The sequence below is a fragment of the Bombina bombina genome, chromosome 1, assembly GCF_027579735.1.
Source record: "Bombina bombina isolate aBomBom1 chromosome 1, aBomBom1.pri, whole genome shotgun sequence".
NCBI lineage: Eukaryota > Metazoa > Chordata > Amphibia > Anura > Bombinatoridae > Bombina > Bombina bombina.
Genome location: NC_069499.1, coordinates 583,777,589 through 583,799,475, shown reverse-complemented (window position 1 = coordinate 583,799,475; position 21,887 = coordinate 583,777,589). Strand labels below are relative to the sequence as shown.

The 21,887-nt window shown below is 39.5% G+C and overlaps 1 protein-coding gene across 19 annotated transcripts in view; it reads left to right on the top strand.

The window, feature by feature from the left end:
• LRRFIP1 (LRR binding FLII interacting protein 1) overlaps nucleotides 1-21,887 on the top strand; it is a 244,359-nt gene that overhangs the window by 120,559 nt on the left and 101,913 nt on the right. For 14 of the 19 annotated variants that reach the window (XM_053698848.1, XM_053698840.1, XM_053698839.1 and 11 more), the window contains exons 3-7: nucleotides 11,930-11,947; nucleotides 12,276-12,323; nucleotides 12,712-12,756; nucleotides 20,087-20,137; nucleotides 20,853-20,909. The exons of the other annotated variants lie outside the window; for them this stretch is intronic. In XM_053698848.1, coding sequence (XP_053554823.1) covers nucleotides 11,930-11,947; nucleotides 12,276-12,323; nucleotides 12,712-12,756; nucleotides 20,087-20,137; nucleotides 20,853-20,909 — 219 coding nt within the window. The remainder of the gene's footprint in view (nucleotides 1-11,929; nucleotides 11,948-12,275; nucleotides 12,324-12,711; nucleotides 12,757-20,086; nucleotides 20,138-20,852; nucleotides 20,910-21,887) is intronic. 19 annotated transcript variants of the gene reach the window in all.

The following is a 21,887-nucleotide window of genomic DNA, read 5'->3' as shown; positions in this document are numbered from 1 at the left end:
ACACCTCAATTGAGCTATTGTTTAAAAAGACAGTATAATATATTTTTAATAAAATGTATTCCATTTAATTTTTCAGGGCCCCCTTGAGTGTGGCTCTTCATCTGAAAAGTTTGGGCAAAGACTAGTCTGATGTCCTAGCACACCAGAAATGCACTTCATAAGGGTGCTGCTGTAGTTCTGCAAAAGTCAGAATGAGCAAGGAGATATTTCATTGTTCTCATGCTACGTGGATTACAGTAAAAACCTTTTTAAATACTCATTAATAATTTATCAGTATAAAGGCTTGCTTTCATTTATGGTGATTGTGACCATTTTGTAAGCTATCATTTAGTACACATGATATGTAGGTTTAGTTTTCCTATACTGATCATTTTTTAATTAACAAATTTCTTTTATCTTTGTTACTTTAAAAAAATAAAAAAAATAATAAGCTTTAGCGTGATTACAAGTAAAGCGTTATTTAATAATCCCGCTTGAGCATTAACTGCGCTAGAAGTAAGCTTTTTGCACATGTCAAGTTGTGCTCGTATTATAAGTTAAAAGTAAAATGTTTTCGCTCGAGCGATAATAAAATATATATATATATATATATATATATATATAAGAAGTAAGTGAGTTGAATCCAGCACCATAGGTTTTAGTAAAGTTTCTTTCCCACCTGTGTGCACGTTACCAAGGAGTATCAGCCAAACTCCAGTGTATACAGTCCATGTAGAAAATAAGGTAACAGCACACAATCTTCTTTTCACCTTTAAAAGAAGATTGTGTGCTGTGTTCACCTTTAAAAGAAGATTGTGTGCTGTGGTGCTGTTACCTTATTTTCTACATGGACTATATATATATATATATATATATATATATATATATATATATATATATATATATATATATATATACTTCCAGAAAAAGACAGCACTTACTGGTCTTAAAAAAATAAAAATTAACTTTTAATCATATAGGGGATTAACATGAGGTTTCGATGCCTTACTGGCATCTTTATCAAATGTCCCAAATGTAAAAAGAGTTGCTCCAGAGAAGGCACATCAGCTATGTGATGTCCCGGTGAAAGTATGGAAAGACTGGCTGTACTCCCCCAATTTATAGTAACTGGGATTGAGGCTAATTGCAGCTGTGTTTCAAAGCCTCTTCGCGCCGCAAACAGAGGCATCCACCTCACCCACAATGCTGCTGATTGGGCAGATCACTCGTCAGTATCGCAACTGACTCCGGCGTAAGATAGACACATGGCTAATTACCATATATGTCAGATTGCTCATCATTCTCCTCCCTCAGAAGTTGCGACTAACGGGTCACTAGGCTGTAGAGGTCTGAGGCGTCACTGTACACGCCCACTCATGCCGCATCAGAAGGGACCAAAGCCAATCACTAACCGTCATCCAGTGTGAACGGAAAGGACTTTGCAAGCAAATACTCTGTCCAAATTCCTCTAGCACTACTGTGCCGTTCTGGGGAAACGAGCTCCACATCCAGCGGAACGTCCTGTGACGCATATACACTCCTCCCTTTGTGATATCGTGCATGTAACTAGAGATGATAGTAGCAGTCCGTAGCCATCTCAGACAGAGTGAGTTAGGGTGTTTACACATATATTCATGATGTAAGTAATATATGCCCCACACATCGTGGGTACTCCCCATATACTCAAGCAATTGCATCACTGAAAAACTGTAAAAAAAAACACTGGGTCAGATGTGATACAAATGGGTGTCAGAATAAATTATGTTCAGCCATTCTTTTGTGTACATAGTAAGTTTTTGTGGGTATATGGTGTGATGGATATCCTCTGTTGTAAAGCGCAGTGTCCAAACACTGAAAAATAATGGCAAGCCAGAGAAAAAAGAAAGAAGTGGAAAAATATGAAAAATGAAAAAAATATATACATAGATGAAAAAGCAAAACTATGGAAGTCCCCCTTCATATGAGAGAAGAGATTCTGTAGTTGTTGTCAGAAGGATAGGGCAACCAAAGTCAATTAGCCAATGAAGGGTCCAAAGTCGAGTTTAATATTCAGTCCCTTCGGGGACACAGTGTCCAACATATAAATCCATCTGGATTCCAACTGTAATAGCATTTTAGCTCGATCACCTCCCCTCCTTGGTATTGGCAAATGATCAATAATCATGCATCGCAAACTTGACAGGTTATGCTTGTGTAAGGCAAAATGTCGGGCGACAGGGAGATCAGATTTTCTTTTTTTAAGTGCCTCTCTAATTGAAAATCTGTGGTTGGCCATCGTGTCCTTGAACGAGGTGGTCGTTTTACCCACGTAAAATAAGGAACACGGGCAAAATAGTATGTAAATGACAAATTAACTATTGCAAGTAAGGCGATGTCGTATAAAGTAACGTTTATTTTTGTGCGGATGTTGAAAGGAATCCCCTGTCTGCATTGAGTTACATGTAACACATTCACCACATCGGTAACAACCTTTTTTTCCTAGATTGCAACCATGTATCAGTCTGATAATTTTCCTTAGGGTCTGTTTTCATCAGCAAATCCTTGATATTTTTAGCTCGCCTGTATACCAGTCTGGGTGGTTTCTGTTTCCAATTAGCCAGACTTCTGTCTGTTTCAAGGATATCCCATCTGTTCCTTACAGATTCTTGTACAGTGGTATGTAAAGGTGAGAAAGTGGTAATAAAGTTAAGTGGTTGGTCCTCAACATTGGACATATCCTTTGTCACTGTAAGGGTCTCTTGATTAGAGGCTTCCAGTACCCGTCTTGCATTGATGATGTCATGTTTATCATAGTTTCTTGCTTCCAATTTGAGACACATGGAGTCAAGCTGTGATTCCCGTAACATAGGTTCAGAGTTGTTTCTTATTACTCTCGTGAGTTGAGAGGAAATAATCCCCAGCTTCTGGTGGCGAGGATTATAGCTAGAGGCTAACAGTAATGAGTTCCTATCTGTGACTTTAGTATAAAGTGATGTGCCAAACCTCATACCCTGATTCAATTTAACTTTGAAAATATTGAGGTCCAAGAAATGTATCCGATTAGTATCATACTCCATTTTAAAGCGTATAGAGGTAGCTCTATTGTTTAACTGTTCCACCCAATCTAGCAGGCTGTTTACACTACCACTCCATACTAAAAACAGATCATCTCTATACCTGGTGTACAACCTGATATTGGGATGTTGTATGGGTTTCATGACCTCTAGTTTGTACCAAAGCATGTAAATGTTAGCATATACAGGGGCCATGTTCGACCCCATAGCCGTACCTGCTATCTGCAGGTAATATGAATTTTCAAAGGAAAAATAATTTTTTTGTGGGACAATGCTCCATCAATTCTAGTAAGAATTCTAATGGTGGACCAGTATAATGTTGATTACCTGTGACTATGGATCTGACAGCCTCCAGGCCACCCAAATGGGGAATGACAGTATAGAGACTGTCAACATCCATAATCACAAGTATATCATCATCAGTAAGTGTGTCAAAATCAATAAGTTTGCGAATCGTAGAATCCTGTAGATAGGAAAAGGAATTGCTAACAATGGGTTGAAGATGGTAGTCAATGTATTGTGCAAGTCCAGAACAGATAGAGTCTCTGGCCGAGACTATTGGTCTCCCAGGTGGGTGTACTAGTGACTTGTGTATCTTGGGTAGAAGATATAATATTGGAGTCTTAGGGTAATCAATCGTAAGGAATTCACCTTCTTGGGTGGTTAAATAACTTATCTGTGACCCAAAGTCTATTGTTTTATCAACCAGCTTTTTAAATCTGTAAGTGGGGTTGGACGAAAGCTTTTTATAAGTCAGAGGATCTGATAGCTGCCGTAAGGCCTCTAATTTATAGTCCTCATAATTTTGTATCACAATTGATCCCCCCTTATCAGCGCACATCCACTTTCACATTAACAAAACACTTAAATATTGCAAAAAACACGCACACACACACATATATATACTACTTTTTTTTTTAACACCTGAGACCTTATATCTTTGAGCCCTTATAACTTTTTTGTGCAATATTTTTATTAGATAGTGTAAATATACTTTGTAATGTATTTTTTTATGTGTTTAATGCAACTTTTTTGTTTCGCGAAACTGTTAACCAGAGCTCTGAGGACATGGTAATCATTCTAGTGTAAATTGTGATTGTGTTCAAGCGATCGTGTTTACTTTTAACTTGTAATACGTGTTTAAACACCTGTGATATACCCCTTATCACTTGCACGTAACTGTATAGCGCTCCACTCGTAATCTGGCCCTAAATGTTTTATCTGCAGATCTTAATACAGCACATGAGCATTTTTGCTGCTCTATATTCTGTACATTAACAAGATACCAACGTTTATTTTTTTTTATTATTATATAGAAAACAATATTTAACACAGGATACCCACCTTTTTATCTTTAATGTTATGTGTCTGTAAATACACAAAAGTACTTCACAATTTACTGTCGGTGCACTAAAATGTCAAGCATTTATATGACCTTGTGTATGTGTTTGGGAAAACAAATATTTTTAAACTATATTTAAAACCTATCTTGTTTGGAAAATGTATTTGACACATACAGTGAGTGCTCTGTAGCATTGTAAGAAGAATGCCAACTAGGGTACAGGTCCTGTTTCTCATAGCTCACATGCGGCTCCCAAATTGAGCAAGCTAGATTCCTTCTTTACACGTTAATATGCTCTATTGTTTAGAGACCATGCTGAAATATTAAATGCATACACAACAGTGCATTTCTGTTTCGATTAGAAGCAGTTTTACAATAGCAGAGAAGTTGGTTATGTCATGTGAAATGTTTCCACTGACACTCAGGAATATGGGCGCACAAGCTACTTCTGTCTGCCAGCAGGTTGTATGCTTGATAAGTTGTCTCTCGAGTTGTAATAAGTTTTAAAAGAAGCACCATTACAAAAAAGTATATAATTCTAATTGCATTTGAAGTGAACTACTGTGCAATTCAGCTTTTATATTGGGTTAGGAGAGAATATAATTTAGAATAACCTCCCTGTTTTCTAATTTCTAAAAATAAAACATCACCATAACTTCCTATACCTTTTTTAAGACTCCAATTTTGTTTGTGTCTAACCACTCTCTTTCTGGTTTTCTTTCTTTCCCTCCCTGTCTAGCATGTGGGAAATGATCACAGACAGTTGGTGTTTTTACCCATGTTTATACATAATGGATGGCTGCTCTGCTTCCTAATGAGATCGGCTTAAATCATTAGTAGAATCCATGTTTTAAATACATGGGGGGAGGGAGTCGGCTGTCTGAGTATATTATTGTTCCAAAAATCTTGGGACGCCTTGTGAGACTTGCAAAACAAAACTGTACAGACCTGTCTGGTCTTTATATAAAGATTTTATAATGAACAAGTATTTTTTTATGCATGTCTTTCTGTAATGTAGTAGGTTTTATACATGAAGATATTTAGTGACGTGCGTTGAGGTCAGAGGCTAGTGAGGCACTAGGTATGATACGTCGGAGAAAGACATATATGAACCCAATCGAATAGATTCAATTTATGATTAAAAGTGCAGGTTGCACAAAGAGAGAGAGATAAAGAGAGAGAGATTATAATATCAGAATACAGTATCACTGTATTCTAATGATATTGGTAAAGTAGATACTGCACATCAAGCTAACCCACATTTCTGGTGTGACTTTGTTCCCATCATAAAAAATAATAATGTACTGATGTGAAACCAAACATCAGTCTGAGGATAACATTATATCCATCACACATGGAACTCCCTGTCCCTCACACCCCCATACATTTTGACCTTGTGCAAGTGTGCATCACACCCCAGTGAAAAAGTGCATGTAACTGACACACCAAATGTCTGTACTACATTTCCTGTGAGTGTGCAGCCCAGAGTGTCAATTTCAAACTCCCCTGACAGGTTTAGACTGTGGCAGAGAGCTATGAACACTGTATGACAGCGAGTGGGAAGTACACAAACTTCTGTACATAGTGAGTGTCAGCCTGGCAGGGGATGGGATATAACAATATTAGTATTCAAATGTGCACACCATTATTATCTCTTATAATAAACACTATACACTGCCACTAACTGTTCTATTCCACCTCCTGTCACTAGTCACTATGTCTACCCAACCACAGTTCAGCAAAGGAAGTAGTCCCTGATCTGTCACCACTACTGCTCCCCCCCCCCCAGTGATTCCCAGCAAGGCCTTTCACTGTACCTTCCGCCATGGTGGATACGCCCTGCTGATTTCACGAGATAGAAGCGGTTGATCATGTGATTGAATACAGAAGACATGGACAGTAGGTGGTCCCGATTTCTGCAGCCTAGAATACAATGTAGATCGGCGGGTTCCCCCGGCTTGTAAGGTGGTAACTCAGGGATAGCAGCAGCAGTGGCTTAAGGTGGTACTGTTGAGTGGTAAAATGTGTCCGGGTTTCAGCCGGTTTGAAACCCGGACTGGTGGCAACCCTAGACAGGAGGCAGGGCAGTGACAGTCTCTCCTCTAGTCTTCACACTTCCCGCCGTCTATTCTGCTCCCTTGCGCAATCACCAGGAGAACATGACCATCTCTGATTGGCTCCCTTGCTAGGAGGCATCAAGAGGGATGCCTCCTATTGGTCTCAATTTTGTGTGCTAATATGTTGACAGCACACAGGTGGCGCTCCAGCACGGCTTTTCCTATGACCCATGTAGTGCTATGGAGAGAAGTGGTCCTGTACCTGCCTCTCCATAGCATTACATGGGGGGGGAATGGTGAAAAAAATTTGGGGGGGCAATTTTTTTTTTTTATCTATTAAAATTGAATTAAACTTTGACCCCATATGGCATGGAAGGCCCTGCCTCCTATGACTGCACGTCCCTGAGACATTACATGTATATAGTTGCTTATGCATTTTGATAGACAGATATATGTACAATGTATATAAATATATCACTATAGATGCATGGTAGTGCCTGCTTTATAACTCCAATTTCTCACTGAGAAATTTTACTCCAAAGTAGTTCAATTTGTGCTATCCTAAAAAAAAAAAAAAACGAACAAACTGTTAGGATAGGCTCATAAAACTTTCTAACCAATTGCGTACTTTAGGAATATAATAATTCTATCACAGTTATTAATAAACAAATGCTTCCCAATAACCCTTATATGTGGTTAATAACTAAACTGAAACTAAAATACAACTCACCCCTGCTCCAGATAGTACAAATATAGAGAATAGTCCCTCTAATAAATTGAGACCAACAAAAAAATGCAAATATTTACTAAAAAAACAAATACATTGCAATCCTATCAGAGGTCTCAACAAATAAAAAGTAAACAAGAAATTCTAACCCTTTAGTGAGTACCTCAGTTATAGATACTTTAACAAATACTCATCACATATGAAATTAATGTCCCTTTGAAAAAACACCTAATAATGTTGCAGACATCTAAATTAAAACAAAAAATATAAGTGACCCATACCTACCAAGAACAAAGTTCAAGGGAGAGCGCTATTAAACCTATTAAACTCTTCTTGACTGGGATATCTGGTGATCACTGTGCAGATCAATGTATATAGTATAAAATGTATATTGCACACAGATGGAGCTTAAGGGGACATGGAATTCAAACTTAAATTTTCATGATTCAGATATAGTGTGAAATGTTTAAAAATGTTCCAGTTTACTTCTGTCATGAGATTTAGGTCTTTCTCTTGTTCTCCTTAGTTGAAACTTGCCCTCTTTTCCATGAGCATACTTATGTATGCTCTGGAGTGTACATGTGTTTTGAGCATTATGTTGCAGAAGTGTGTTTTATTTTTTTATACAAGCAACCTGTAGAGGAATCTGCAGAGCGGAATAGCTTCAACCACTCTGTGGTATAAATCTATGAGAATCTATGCTGGTGTACACGACATCTGCATAATTCTAAAGAAGACCGAACAGAAATTGAGAGTGTATCTCTCTAGAGAAGAGACAACAACACAGAGTTATTGATGGCGGAGCTGTGGGTGTTTCCTGCTGTCACACTCGCTGCCTGCTGCAGCCTCCTTCTTCTACTACAGGCTGCTTGTATAAAACTGTTACAGACACTGCTGCTATACAGGGAGTGCAGAATTATTAGGCAAGTTGTATTTTTGAGGATTCATTTTATTATTGAACAACAACCATGTTCTCAATGAACCCAAAAAACTCATTAATATCAAAGCTGAATAGTTTTGGAAGTAGTTTTTAGTTTGTTTTTAGTTATAGCTATTTTAGGGGGATATCTGTGTGTGCAGGTGACTATTACTGTGCATAATTATTAGGCAACTTAACAAAAAACAAATATATACCCATTTCAATTATTTATTTTTACCAGTGAAACCAATATAACATCTCAACATTCACAAATATACATTTCTGACATTCAAAAACAAATCAGTGACCAATATAGCCACCTTTCTTTGCAAGGACACTCAAAAGCCTGCCATCCATGGATTCTGTCAGTGTTTTGATCTGTTCACCATCAACATTGCGTGCAGCAGCAACCACAGCGTCCCAGACACTGTTCAGAGAGGTGTACTGTTTTCCCTCCTTGTAAATCTCACATTTGATGATGGACCACAGGTTCTCAATGGGGTTCAGATCAGGTGAACAAGGAGGCCATGTCATTAGATTTTCTTCTTTTATACCCTTTCTTGCCAGCCACGCTGTGGAGTACTTGGACGCGTGTGATGGAGCATTGTCCTGCATGAAAATCATGTTTTTCTTGAAGGATGCAGACTTCTTCCTGTACCACTGCTTGAAGAAGGTGTCTTCCAGAAACTGGCAGTAGGACTGGGAGTTGAGCTTGACTCCATCCTCAACCCGAAAAGGCCCCACAAGCTCATCTTTGATGATACCAGCCCAAACCAGTACTCCACCTTGCTGGCGTCTGAGTCGGACTGGAGCTCTCTGCCCTTTACCAATCCAGCCACGGGCCCATCCATCTGGCCCATCAAGACTCACTCTCATTTCATCAGTCCATAAAACCTTAGAAAAATCAGTCTTGAGATATTTCTTGGCCCAGTCTTGACGTTTCAGCTTGTGTGTCTTGTTCAGTGGTGGTCGTCTTTCAGCCTTTCTTACCTTGGCCATGTCTCTGAGTATTGCACACCTTGTGCTTTTGGGCACTCCAGTGATGTTGCAGCTCTGAAATATGGCCAAACTGGTGGCAAGTGGCATCTTGGCAGCTGCACGCTTGACTTTTCTCAGTTCATGGGCAGTTATTTTGCGCCTTGGTTTTTCCACACGCTTCTTGCGACCCTGTTGACTATTTTGAATGAAACGCTTGATTGTTCGATGATCACGCTTCAGAAGCTTTGCAATTTTAAGAGTGCTGCATCCCTCTGCAAGATATCTCACTATTTTTGACTTTTCTGAGCCTGTCAAGTCCTTCTTTTGACCCATTTTGCCAAAGGAAAGGAAGTTGCCTAATAATTATGCACACCTGATATAGGGTGTTGATGTCATTAGACCACACCCCTTCTCATTACAGAGATGCACATCACCTAATATGCTTAATTGGTAGTAGGCTTTCGAGCCTATACAGCTTGGAGTAAGACAACATGCATAAAGAGGATGATGTGGTCAAAATACTCATTTGCCTAATAATTCTGCACTCCCTGTAAAGTGTGCAATACATGTAAATTGTAAATACTTCTAATCCTACTTAAAGGGCCATAATACCCAAATGTTTAAACACTTGAAAGTGATGCAGCATAGCTGTAAAAAGCTGACTAGAAAATATCACCTGAACATCTCTATGTAAAAAAGAAAGATATTTTACCTCAAAAGTTTCTCAGTAGCCACCTCCCATTGTAAAGGATTTCTAAGCAGCATTTTAGTATGTCTGTCCTGGGACATCTGAAGGGAATAGCATCGTGCACTCTCATATTATTTCACCAATCAGGTAAAGGAAGCTTACTATGAAATCTCATGAGAGTTATGTCAAATCTCATGAGATCACAGTAAGAGTTCATGACCTCAGCAATGCTGATGCTGATTGGCTGCTGTTCATTTCTTCATTTTTTTTATTTTTACCTGCAGCTGGGAGCAGGTGAAGTATAACTTTTTACACAGAACTTACTCTGCTGAGCTGAGGAGATTGTGAGGTAAAATATCTTCCTTTTTTACATAGAGATGCTCAGGTGATATTTTCCTGTCAGCTTTTTACAGCTATACTGCATCAATTTCAAGTGATTTAGCATATGAGTATTATGTCCCTTTAAGTATGCTGTTATGGAAAGAGACCATGTTAAAACCAAGTAGAGCAAGAGAAAGAAATTAATTGGATAATATAAGTATTTTTTTTTTTTTTTTTGTGTAATCTGTCTGAATTTATGTCACTTGTAATGTTACATTTCTGAATTCTATATCTGTTGTGTGTTTTAATCCAGTGCATCAGAGTGTCTTCCTGTACTTAGGAGAGGTGTCACAGTTATTTTAACACATGCTCCCTATATTTTCTTGAATTCTTAGAGCACAAGATGTAATGTGAGCTCTAGGCCCTGCCTGTATCCTTTTACAAATTCCTCCTGTCCTTAACCAGAGCTATGTGCTATTCTGACTTGAATTGGACACTGGCAGGAGTCCGCCTCACACACAGGTGGAAAGAAAAGAAACCTGTGATGTTATAAGGTCTTATTCTAAGGGTCATGGAAGAAATAAATAAAACTTTTCGGTATTGAGCAAATGATTTTTCTGCTAAATTCACCATTAAAAGTCTATGGGGATTTTTGTATATAAATAATTTGATAAGCTTTTCTACAGGATTGTTATTTACCCCTCAATATTAAAGGGACATAAAACAAGTTGGGATAGAGACAAAATATAATAATATGTACTTTAATTACTTTACCTGCAAATTTATACTGCAGTGCCTCGCCATTAACACTTTATTTTAAGTTTCTGAATTGTAAAGCTCTAACTCCTCCCACAATTTCCTTCTATGGTGGTATCTATATCTATTGTTGTTTTTGGTAGAATGCAAAAGTGTATAACGATTATCTGCTGGAGATGCCTAGAACCTGTGAACACAGTTGAAATACAATGCCTATGTCTAATCACTGATAAGGGGAGGGGGTGGAGTTGGATTCTCCAGGCAGCTTAGCTATGTAATTCATTATACTTATTTTTGAAAATTATTTTAAAACATTTGCCAGCAATTTAAAAAAAAATTTAAAAAAAAATTTAAAAAAAAATTATGCTAACTATTTTTAATTAATTAACCCTTTTAGGATATGCAAAGATCTTAACCTGTTTTATGTCCCTTTAATTAAATTGAGGTGACACTTTTAATTACATGTTAATAGTTTAATGATATTTTCTACTGTTTCCCAAGCAGGTGTACAATTGTAAATAATCATTTATGTTGTTGATTTATACTTAGAAGCAATATATTTTTTTTAAACTTTTTTTTATACTTTTTTTTTTTTTTTTTTTTAAATTTTTATAAGGAACTAAATTAATATATATTTAAGAACTCATAAACGCAGTGATTTAACCCCACCAAATTTGGCCAGTGAGTGTATGAAATATGCTAAAAACATTCTACTCCACGCCGAACACTATAAAACAAGCAATGTCCGAGACACACACACTCACTGACACACACACTCACTGACACACACACTGACACACTCACACACACTCACACATTGACACACTCACACACACTCACACACTGACACACACACACACACACACTCACACACTCACACACTCACACACACTCACACACTGACACACACACACACACACACACACACACAAAGCACTTGGTCTACTGTGATTGTCATTCTTTCTAACCAACTACATTGCCATATAAGCTGCTTATTTCTCCAGATAAGTGAATTAACTGTTGGTTCTCTAATTGTGTTTGCAACTGTTGCCTTTGTTTTCTCATATTTCTGCATCTCTACCCTTCTCCCCTTGCTTTTACTTTTGCAGATATACCAGGTTCAGAAGGTAATTATTTCTCTTGTGTCCCCCCCCCCCTTGGCTTGTCTCAGTATTTCCTCTCTGCCTGTCTATATTCACCTCTCTACCTGTCTATTAGATTGCCTGTCTGTAGTCTTCATCCTGCCTGCTTATCTTGTATCCTTGTCTTATTCCTGCCTGTGTACCTTGTATCCTTTTGTCTTCAGTGCCTGCTCCCTACCGAGAGTGAAACCCCATAACCATTTTAGAAAACTGAAATCCTCTAACAAAGATTTTCTACCTGTGTGCTGATATATTAGCTTTACACATTTTTATTTCTTTGCCTCTTTGATCTGTCTCATATTTTTTCCTCTAGAAATATTATGGCCTGGATACCAAGTGGGGTGACATTGAGCAATGGATGGTAGGCTGCTCCTCTAATACCTGACCTCATCCCAGCCCTTGTGTGTATGAGCCTAATTGCCACTCTTCCTATCTTAGGCATTAGAATCTCTCCCCCATTATCTCCCTCCAACTGTGTATCAGCTGGTTTTATTTATGCCAGATTTAAATGGGCACCAAACTGTGAGTGAAGATAGAGTGGTTAATGTGTTATGCTGGTCTCTGGATAGTCCTTTTATTAATTATAGTCCCTTCTTTTGTTACTCTCTACAGCATATGTTATTTAACCCCCCCCCCCGTATTTAACTCTTTCTATATTCCCTTGTCCTTTGTCCTATCTCTTATTTGTTGGTATTATCATGCTCTTAGGTGCTCAGTGTATTTTTCTTGTTCTTGTGCTGCATCTCTAGGAAGACAGTGAAAGATACTCTAATAGACCTCGCAGGAATCCCCAGGTTAGTTTGCTTCTCTACCTGTGAACATGAAAAAAGTATCCATTAGTATGTAATGTCTAAATACTGGCCAGAGCAGTGACTTCAGTGGCGTCACTAGAGTCGGTGTCACACCCCCCCCCCCCCCCAGTAATGTTGTGTTTTTTTTTTTTTTTTTTTTTTTTTTTTTTACTGCAAGAAGAGGATTTCATAGAAAAGGCAAACTTCTCCAATGGACAGCAAGCAGACACACAAAAACACAGGCACACACACATAAAAACACACTCGGAAACACACACATACAAAATATGTAAACTGCACTGCATTAATTATAAAGCTCATGCCTAGAGCTGCTCCCTGGCTCAGCAGAATATCAAATGAAAGATAAACAGTGCAATCTAAAAATAAATCGCTAAAGAAAAGGTTTAGGCGCGCAAACTATGAAAATTCTGCTCTCTGACTCTGTTCCAAGTCTGTCAGTGCACAGCCCCGGGCCGCGTGCCTACCGCTTCTTATGGCCAATCACCTCTAACCACACCCAGACACCCGCCCTCCCCTCCTACCTCTTCAGTGTGCACTTAGTGTACCGTAACCGTACCGGTCTGGTGGGCATCATACGTGGCTCCTTCACTTTAGAGACAGTGTCAGACAGTCATGCAGTCAGGTGCCAGGCATCCCCCTCACGATTTCCCAGTTTTCGTTTAGAGAGACAGTACAGCAGTGAGTGGCTCCACACATCAGTGAGAACAGGCAGGTTTAGGCTAGCAGCGCAACTTTGCAAGCCCCACGGACGCCCACAACATTCATTGTAAAATTGGGCAGAGGAGGAGCATAGTACAAACAAGCAAAAGCAGTCGGGAAAACTATTTGTGGAAATTGCGGCGCAGGCTCAAGGGGCAAAACAATTAAGTGTGTCTACATCTTCCCCAGTCCCCCTAATGTTCACAACTGCATCTCTACATTGTATTTCTTTGAATTTCAATAAAATTTCAACAAATTGGAGGGTGTCACCGGGTGCTGTCCACACCCCCCTAGTGACGCCACTGAGTGACTTCACAGTAGTCATCCTCAGAACATGCATTTTAGTTTAGTTCCCAGCTTATTCCCTATGGGATTTGCTCCCATCCTTTACAAAAACTTATTGAGACTTTTTTTCTACAAAATTTACCATTCAAGCTCATGGTATTTTTTTAATTTGTTTTTACCTAAATAATTTGATACATCTTTCTAAAGGATTAGAATACCCTCATGCTGGAAATAAAAACATCTGCTGCTTGTAATGTCTAGGACAGGCTCTACTTAAAAATGTTGCTTTATGTATAAAAGATATTATTCATATAATACAAATGACTAGAATATTATTAGCCAAAAAAAGCAGCAAATCTCTTTTCTCTTGTTAAGTGTATCCAGTCCACGGATCATCCATTACTTATGGGATATTCTCCTTCCCAACAGGAAGTTGCAAGAGTTCACCCACAGCAGAGCTGCTATATAGCTCCTCCCCTAACTGCCATATCCAGTCATTCTCTTGCAACTCTCAACATAGATGGAGGTCGTAAGAGGAGTGTGGTGTTTTATACTTAGTTTATTTCTTCAATCAAAAGTTTATTATTTTTAAATGGTACCGGAGTGTACTGTTTATCTCAGGCAGTATTTAGAAGAAGAATCTGCCTGCGTTTTCTATGATCTTAGCAGGAGTAACTAAGATCCATTGCTGTTCTCACATATTCTGAGGAGTGAGGTGACTTCAGAGGGGGAATGGCGTGCAGGTTTTCCTGCAATAAGGTATGTGCAGTTAATATTTTTCTAGGGATGGAATTTGCTAGAAAATGCTGCTGATACCGGAGTAATGTAAGTAAAGCCTTAAATGCAGTGATAGCGACTGGTATCAGGCTTATTAATAGAGATACATACTCTTATAAAAGTGCAATTTAAAACGTTTGCTGGCATGTTTAATAGTTTTTTATATATGTTTGGTGATAAAACTTATTGGGGCCTAGTTTTTTCCACATGGCTGGCTTAAATTTTGCTTAGAAAGAGTTTTCCTGAGGCTTCCACTGTTGTAATATGAGTGGGAGGGGCCTATTTTAGCGCTTTTTTGCGCCGTTAAAATTACAAAATGAATCATCCAGCTTCCCTCAGCAGTCCCATGAATACTACAGGATATCTCTAAAGGGCTAAAAAGGCTTCCAAAATCGTTTATAGGGAAGGTAATACACAGCATAGCTGTGGCAGTTTTGTTGTGTCTGTTAAAAAACGTCTGTCGTTTTTTTGATCCGTTTTTTGTATTAAGGGGTTAATCATCCATTTGCAAGTGGGTGCTCTGTTAACTTATTACATATACTGTAAAAATTTCGTTTGATTTACTGCCTTTTTTCACTGTTTTTCAAACTTTGACAAAATTTGTTTCTCTTAAAGGCACAGTAACATTTTTTATATTTGCTTGTTAACTTGATTTAAAGTGTTTTCCAAGCTTACTAGTCTCATTACTAGTCTGTAAAAACATGTCTGACATAGAGGAAGCTCCTTGTTCATTATGTTTAAAAGCCATGGTGGAACCCCATCTTAGAATGTGTACCAGATGTACTGATTTCATGTTAAGCAATAAAGATCATTTTTTTGTCTTTAAAAACATTATCATCAGAGGATTCTGTCGAGGGGGAAGTTATGCCAACTAACTCTCCCCACGTGTCAGACCCTTTGACTCCCGCTTCAGGGACTCACGCTCAAATGGCGCCAAGTACATCAAGGGCGCCCATAGCGTTTATTTTACCAGAGGATTCTGTCAAGGGGGAAGTTATGCCGACTAACTCTCCCCACGTGTCAGACTCTTCGACTCCCGCTTCAGGGACTCACGCTCAAATGGCGCAAGTACATCAAGGGCGCTCATAGCGTTTATTTTACAAGACATGGCGAAAGTTATGAATAATACTCTGGCAGCGGTATTAGTCAGACTACCTGAAATTAAAGCAAAGCAAGATAGCTCTGGGGGTAGATACAGAGCATACAGATGCGTCAAGAACCATGTCTGATACTGCCTCACAATATGCAGAAGCTGAGGGGAGCTTCAGTCTGTGGGTGATATTTTTGACTCAGGGAAGATGATTTAACCTGATTCCGATATTTCTACATTTAAAATTTATGTTTGAGATCCTCCATTTGTTGCTCAGGGAGGTTTTAGCGGCTCTGAATGACTGTGTTACAATCACAGTGCCAGAGAAATTGTGTAGACTGAATAAATACTATGCAGTGCCGGTGTGTACTGATGTTTTTCCAATACCTAAAGAGGTTTACAGAAATTATTAATAAGGAATGGGATAGACCAGGTGTGCCGTTCTCTTCCCCTCCTATTTTTAGAAAAATGTTTCTAACAGATGCCACCACACGGGACTTATGGCAGACAGTTCCTAAGGTGGAGAGAAGAGTTTCTACTCTAGCTAAGCGTACCACTATCCCTGTCGAGGACAGTTGTGCTTTTTTAGATCCAATGGATAAAAAATTAGAGGGTTACCTTAGGAAAATGTTTATTCAACAAGGTTTTATCCTGCAGCCCTTGCATGCATTGCTCCTGTCACTGCTGCTGCAGCGTTCTGGTTGGAGTCTCTGGATGAGGCTTTACAGGTAGCGACTCCATTGGATGAATATACTTGTCAAGCTTAGAGCACTTAAGCTAGCCAATTCCTTTGTTTCTGATGCCTTTGTTCATTTGACTAAACTAACGGCTAAGAATTCTGTTTTTACTATACTGGCGCGCAGAGCGCTATGGCTTATATCATGGCCAGCTGTCGTGACTTTAATAAATAGGCTACTTAACTTCCCTTCAAGGGGCAGGCCCTATTAGGGCCTGGTTTGAAGGAGATCATTGCTAATATCACTGGAGGAAAAGGTCATGCCCTTCCTCAGGACAGGTCCAAATCAAGGGCCAAAAAAGTCAAATTTTCGTGCCTTTCGAAACTTCAAGGCAGGTGTGGCATCAACTTCCTCTAAGGCAAATCAAGAGGGAACTTTTGCTCAGTCCATGACGGTCTGGAGACAACCGGACCTGGAACAAAGTTAAGCAGGCCAAGGAGCCTGCTGCTGCCTCTTAGACAGCATGAAGGAACGGTCCCCTATCCGGTAACGGATCCTGTAGGGGGCAGACTTTCATTTTTCACCCAGGCATGGGCAAGAGATGCCCAGGATCCCTGGGCATTGGAAATTATATCCCAGAGATATCTTCTGGATTTCAAAGCTTCCCCTCCGAAAAAGGGGAGATTTTACCTTTTCACAATTATCTGCACACCAGATAAAGAAAGAGGCATTCTTACATTGTGTACGAGACCCATCCAGTTCCAAGACAGGAACAGGGACAGAGTTTTTCTCAAATCTGTTTGTGGTTCCCAAGGAGAGGGAACCTTCAGACCTATTTGGGATTTAAAGATCTTAAACAAATTCCTTAGAATTCCATCATTTAAGATGGAAACTATTCGTACCATCTTAACTATGATCCAGGAGAGTCAATAGAGGACTACAATGGATTTGAAGGATGCTTATCCTCGCATAACGATGCATAAGGATCACCATCGTTTTTCAGGTTTGCCTTTCTAGACAGGCATTACCAGTTTGTTGCTCTTTCCTTTGGGTTAACTACAGCCCCAAGAATCTTTATGGAGGTTCTGGGGTCGCTTTGGCGGTCCTTAGGCCGCGGGGCATAGAATTGGCCCCTTATTTAGGCGTCGAACATCCAAATTGCCAAGTCTCATACGGATGTAGTACTGGCATTTCTGAGATCGCAGGGGTGGAAAGTGAGCAAGGAAAGAGTTCTCTATCCCCAATCTCAAGGGTTTCCTTCCTAGGGACTCTGATAGATTCTGCAGAAATGAAAATTTACCTGACGGAGTCCAGGTTGTCAAAGTTTCTAAATTACTGCCGTGTTCTTCATTCCATCCGCGCCCTTCGGTGGCTCGGTACATGAATGTAATCGGCCTAATGGTAGCGGCAAGGGACATAGTACCGTTTGCACGCCTACATTTCACACCGCTGCAACTATGCAGGCTCAGTCAATGGAACAGGGATTACACAGATTGTCCCCTTCTTAAATTTGGACCAAGAGGCCAGAGATTCTCTTCTCTAGTGGCTATCTTGGGTCCATCTGTCCAAGGGTATGACCTTCCGCAGGTCAGATGGGACAGTTGTTACAACAGATGCCAGCCTTTTAGGTTGGGATACAGTCTGGGACTCCCTGAAGACTCAGGGATAGTGGACTCAGGAGGAGACCCTCCTTCTAATAAATATTCTGGAACTGGGAGCAATATTCCATGCTCTTCAGGCTTGGCCTCAGTTAGCAACTCTGAGGTACATCAGATTCAGTCGGACAATATCACGACTGTGGCTTACATCAACCATCAAGGGGGAACAGAAGTTCCCTAGCGAGGTTAGAAGTCTTAAAATAATTCACTGGACAGAGACTTTCTCTTGTCTATCAGCTCTCCATATCCCAGGTGTTGAGAACTGGGAGGTGGATTTTCTAAGTCGTCAGACTTTTCTCCTGGGGAAGTGGGAATTCCCTCCGGAGGTCTTTGCACAAGATCAAGCAGAAGAGTGCTTTGGTGTTTTTAACAGCGCCTGCGTGGCCACGCAGGACCTGGTATGCAGATTTGGTGGACATGTCATTTTTTCCATCATGGTCTCTGCTTCTGAGACAGGACCCTCTACCTCAGGGTCCTTTCAACCATCTAAATTAAACTTCTCTGAGATGGACTGCCTGGAGACTGAACACTTGATGTTATCAAAGCATGGCTTCTCCGAGTCAGTCATTGATACCTTAATACAGGCATGAAAGCCTGTCACTAGGAAAATTTAACATAGATATAGCATAAATATCTTATTGATATGAATCCAAGGGTTACTCATGGAGTAAAGTCAGGATTCCCAGGATACTATCTTTTCTCTAAGATGATTTTGAGAAAAGGGTTGTCAGCTAGTTCCTTAAAAGGACAGATTCCTACTCTGTCTATTCTTTTGCACAAGCGTCTGGCAGATACTCCAGACGTTCAGGCATTTTGTCAGGCTTTGTTTAGAACCAAGCCTGTGTCTAAACCTGTTGCTCCGCCATGGAGCTTAAACCTGATTATTAAGGTTCTTCAAGGAGTTCCGTTTGAACCTCTTCATTCTATAGATATCAAACTTTTTATCTTGGAAAGTTCCTTTTTGGTAGATATTTCCTCGGCTCGTAGAGTCTCCGAGTTATCTGCTTTACAATGTGATTCTCCTTATCTGGTCCTCCGTACGGATAAGGTAGTCCTGCGTATCAAAACTGGGTTTTTTACCTAAGGTGGTATCTAACAAGAATATCACTCAAGAGAGTGTTGTTCCATTCTTGTATCCTAATCCTTCTTCAAAGATGGAACGTCTATTACACAATTTGGACGTGGTTCGTGCTTTAAAGTTTTACTTACAAGCTACTTCAGATTTTCATCAAACATTTACTTGTTTGTTGTCTACTCTGGACAGAGGAGAGGTCAAAAGACTTCAGCAACCTCTCTTTCTTTTTGGTTAAAAGCATAATTCGTTTAGCTTATGAGACTGCTGGACAGCAGCCTCCTGAAGGGATTACAGCTCATTCTACTAGAGCTGTGGCTTTCACTTGGGCCTTTTTGAAATGAGGCTTCTGTTGAACAGATTTACAAGACGGCGTCTTGGTCTGCGCTTCATACCTTGCTTCTTCGGAGGCTATTTTTGGGAGAAAGGATTTTTTTTTTCAGGCAGTGGTACCTTCTGTTTAAGTACCTGCCTTGTCCCTCCCTTCATCCGTGTACTTTAGCTTTGGTATTGGTATCCCATAAGTAATGGATGATCCGTGGACTGGATACACTTAACAAGAGAAAACATAATTTATGCTTACCTGATAAATTTATTTCTCTTGTAGTGTATCCAGTCCATGGCCCGCCCTGTCATTTTAAGGCAGGTAATTTTTTCATTTAAACTACAGTCACCACTGCACCCTATGGTTTTTCCTTTCTCTGCATGTTTTCGGTCGAATGACTGGATATGGCAGTTAGGGGAGGAGCTATATAGCAGCTCTGCTGTGGGTGAACTCTTGCAACTTCCTGTTGGGAAGGAGAATATCCCATAAGTAATGGATGATCCGTGGACTGGATACACTACAAGGGAAATAAATTTATCAGGTAAGCATACATTATGTTTTTTTAAGGGAGGCAGAAGAATGGGAACCACACACATTTCCACAACTAGTAAAATTCATACACTTATGTTGAGTTTTTGCTGTTTAGTGGAGTTCAACCTTGCGCACTACCGTTCTGAATGCTTTTACTTTTCTGTCTTTCTGTTTGTTGTCACCGTCTTTTGGCAAAAGGCTTCAGATGAAGATGAAGTTATGTCTGTGGGGAGCCGGAGCAGCCTACGGGTAACCATTCACGTTCCTTTATGGATTTACATTTGATTTGATATACATGGCTTCTGCTAAGTGTGTTTGTTCAGTACAGCTTGCACAACTAGAGCACAGCACTCATGTGGGTATGATCTGCCAATCTGTGTCACATGAGGCCCCAGTTTGTGTAAGTTGCACAGTAAGCTTCAATGGAACTGTGGTATGACCTAATGACTATACCTCACTTTTGTTCTGTGCTGCAAGGGAATTAACAGATTCACAATAGGAATAACTATTTTGACTGAATTAAAAAAAAATGTCAGGGCATCCCTGAACAGGCTACATGCACTAAAACATTTTTACTCCAATAATCCTTATTAATTTCTCAAAGCACATTACCATACAACACACAATGTAGCTCAGTAGGCTTTACCCAAAACAATGTAGTAAACGGTGCTTCTTTTTAGAGGAGCACAAATTGCATGTTTTAATAACTTAAATTACACTTAAACTGTATACTTGTTCCCTTTATTGGAATAATGCACACAAGCTTAACCAATATTGTGAACAAAGTATGTGACCACATGTACAGAATGCCAGGTTTGGTGCTGATATATGTGTTGTAACATGAGCTCTACCCCTTGTCTCATGCACATAGTGCTATTGGTGTGTGTGTTTACCGGTGTGTAAATATGTGGTTCATATGTGACCCAGCACTCTTCATCTTCTTCTTTTCTTTTTCTTTTAACAGACCAATGGTTATGAGGATGAATTGCTGGGGATCTCTCAATATAAAAAGTCCAGCAGGGTTAGTAGATCAGCTGTGTGAGATAACATTGGTCATGGTTGAGTTTGACATGTGGTTTAGTTTTACCAATAGGAGGAATGGGAAGCCGAACTAGGTGGGTGGCTAGGAATTCTATGCAATTTATATCTTCAGAAGGGACACCCTACACAGACCCAGCTCAAAAACCTGTTCTACTGTAATGCCAGCAAGTGACACAGGTGTTGCAGTACTGTTAAGACGGCCTCTAGGTTTGTTCTAAAGCTCAATGGTAGGAGATCCTCAATACCCAGCTGTAGCAGGGCATGTTATACCTTAGATTATTACTCTATGGGTAGGCTATATGTTTTTTTCATATTAACCAGTAAAGGAAGGGTTTGTATATTTTAATGTGTTTCTGTTGCCTAGCAAAGTGTTTTCTAGGCATACCTGCATAAATTGAGTAGGTACAAAGTCACTGACAAACAGCAGACAGTGCAAGCTTCCAGGAGGGAGTCACTCAAACACAATCCCACAAATGCAAAAAACAGCAGCACAGTGTTCACATGATTAAAGGGTCACTAAACCCAAAATCTTTCTTTCATGATTCAGATGGAACATACAAATTTAAACAACATCACAAAATCTTTCTTTCATGATTCAGATGGAACATACAAATTTAAACATTACAATTTACTTCTATTATTTATTTTGCTTCATTTTTTAGATATCCTTAGTTGAAGAAAAAGCAATGCACATGGGTGAGCCAATCACATGAGGCTTCTATGTGCAGCAACCAATCAGCAGCTACTGAGCATATCTAGATATGCTTTTCAGCAAAGAATATCAAGAGAATAAAACAAATTAGATAATAGAAGTAAATTAGAAAGATGTTTAAAATTGCATTCTCTTTCTAAATCATGAAAGAAAAAATGTGGGTTTCATGTCCCTTTAAGGGATTGTTCCTAAAAGTTTGTGGGGGCTTTTTTTTTCTCTGTACTAATAAAAAATAATTTTCTTTTT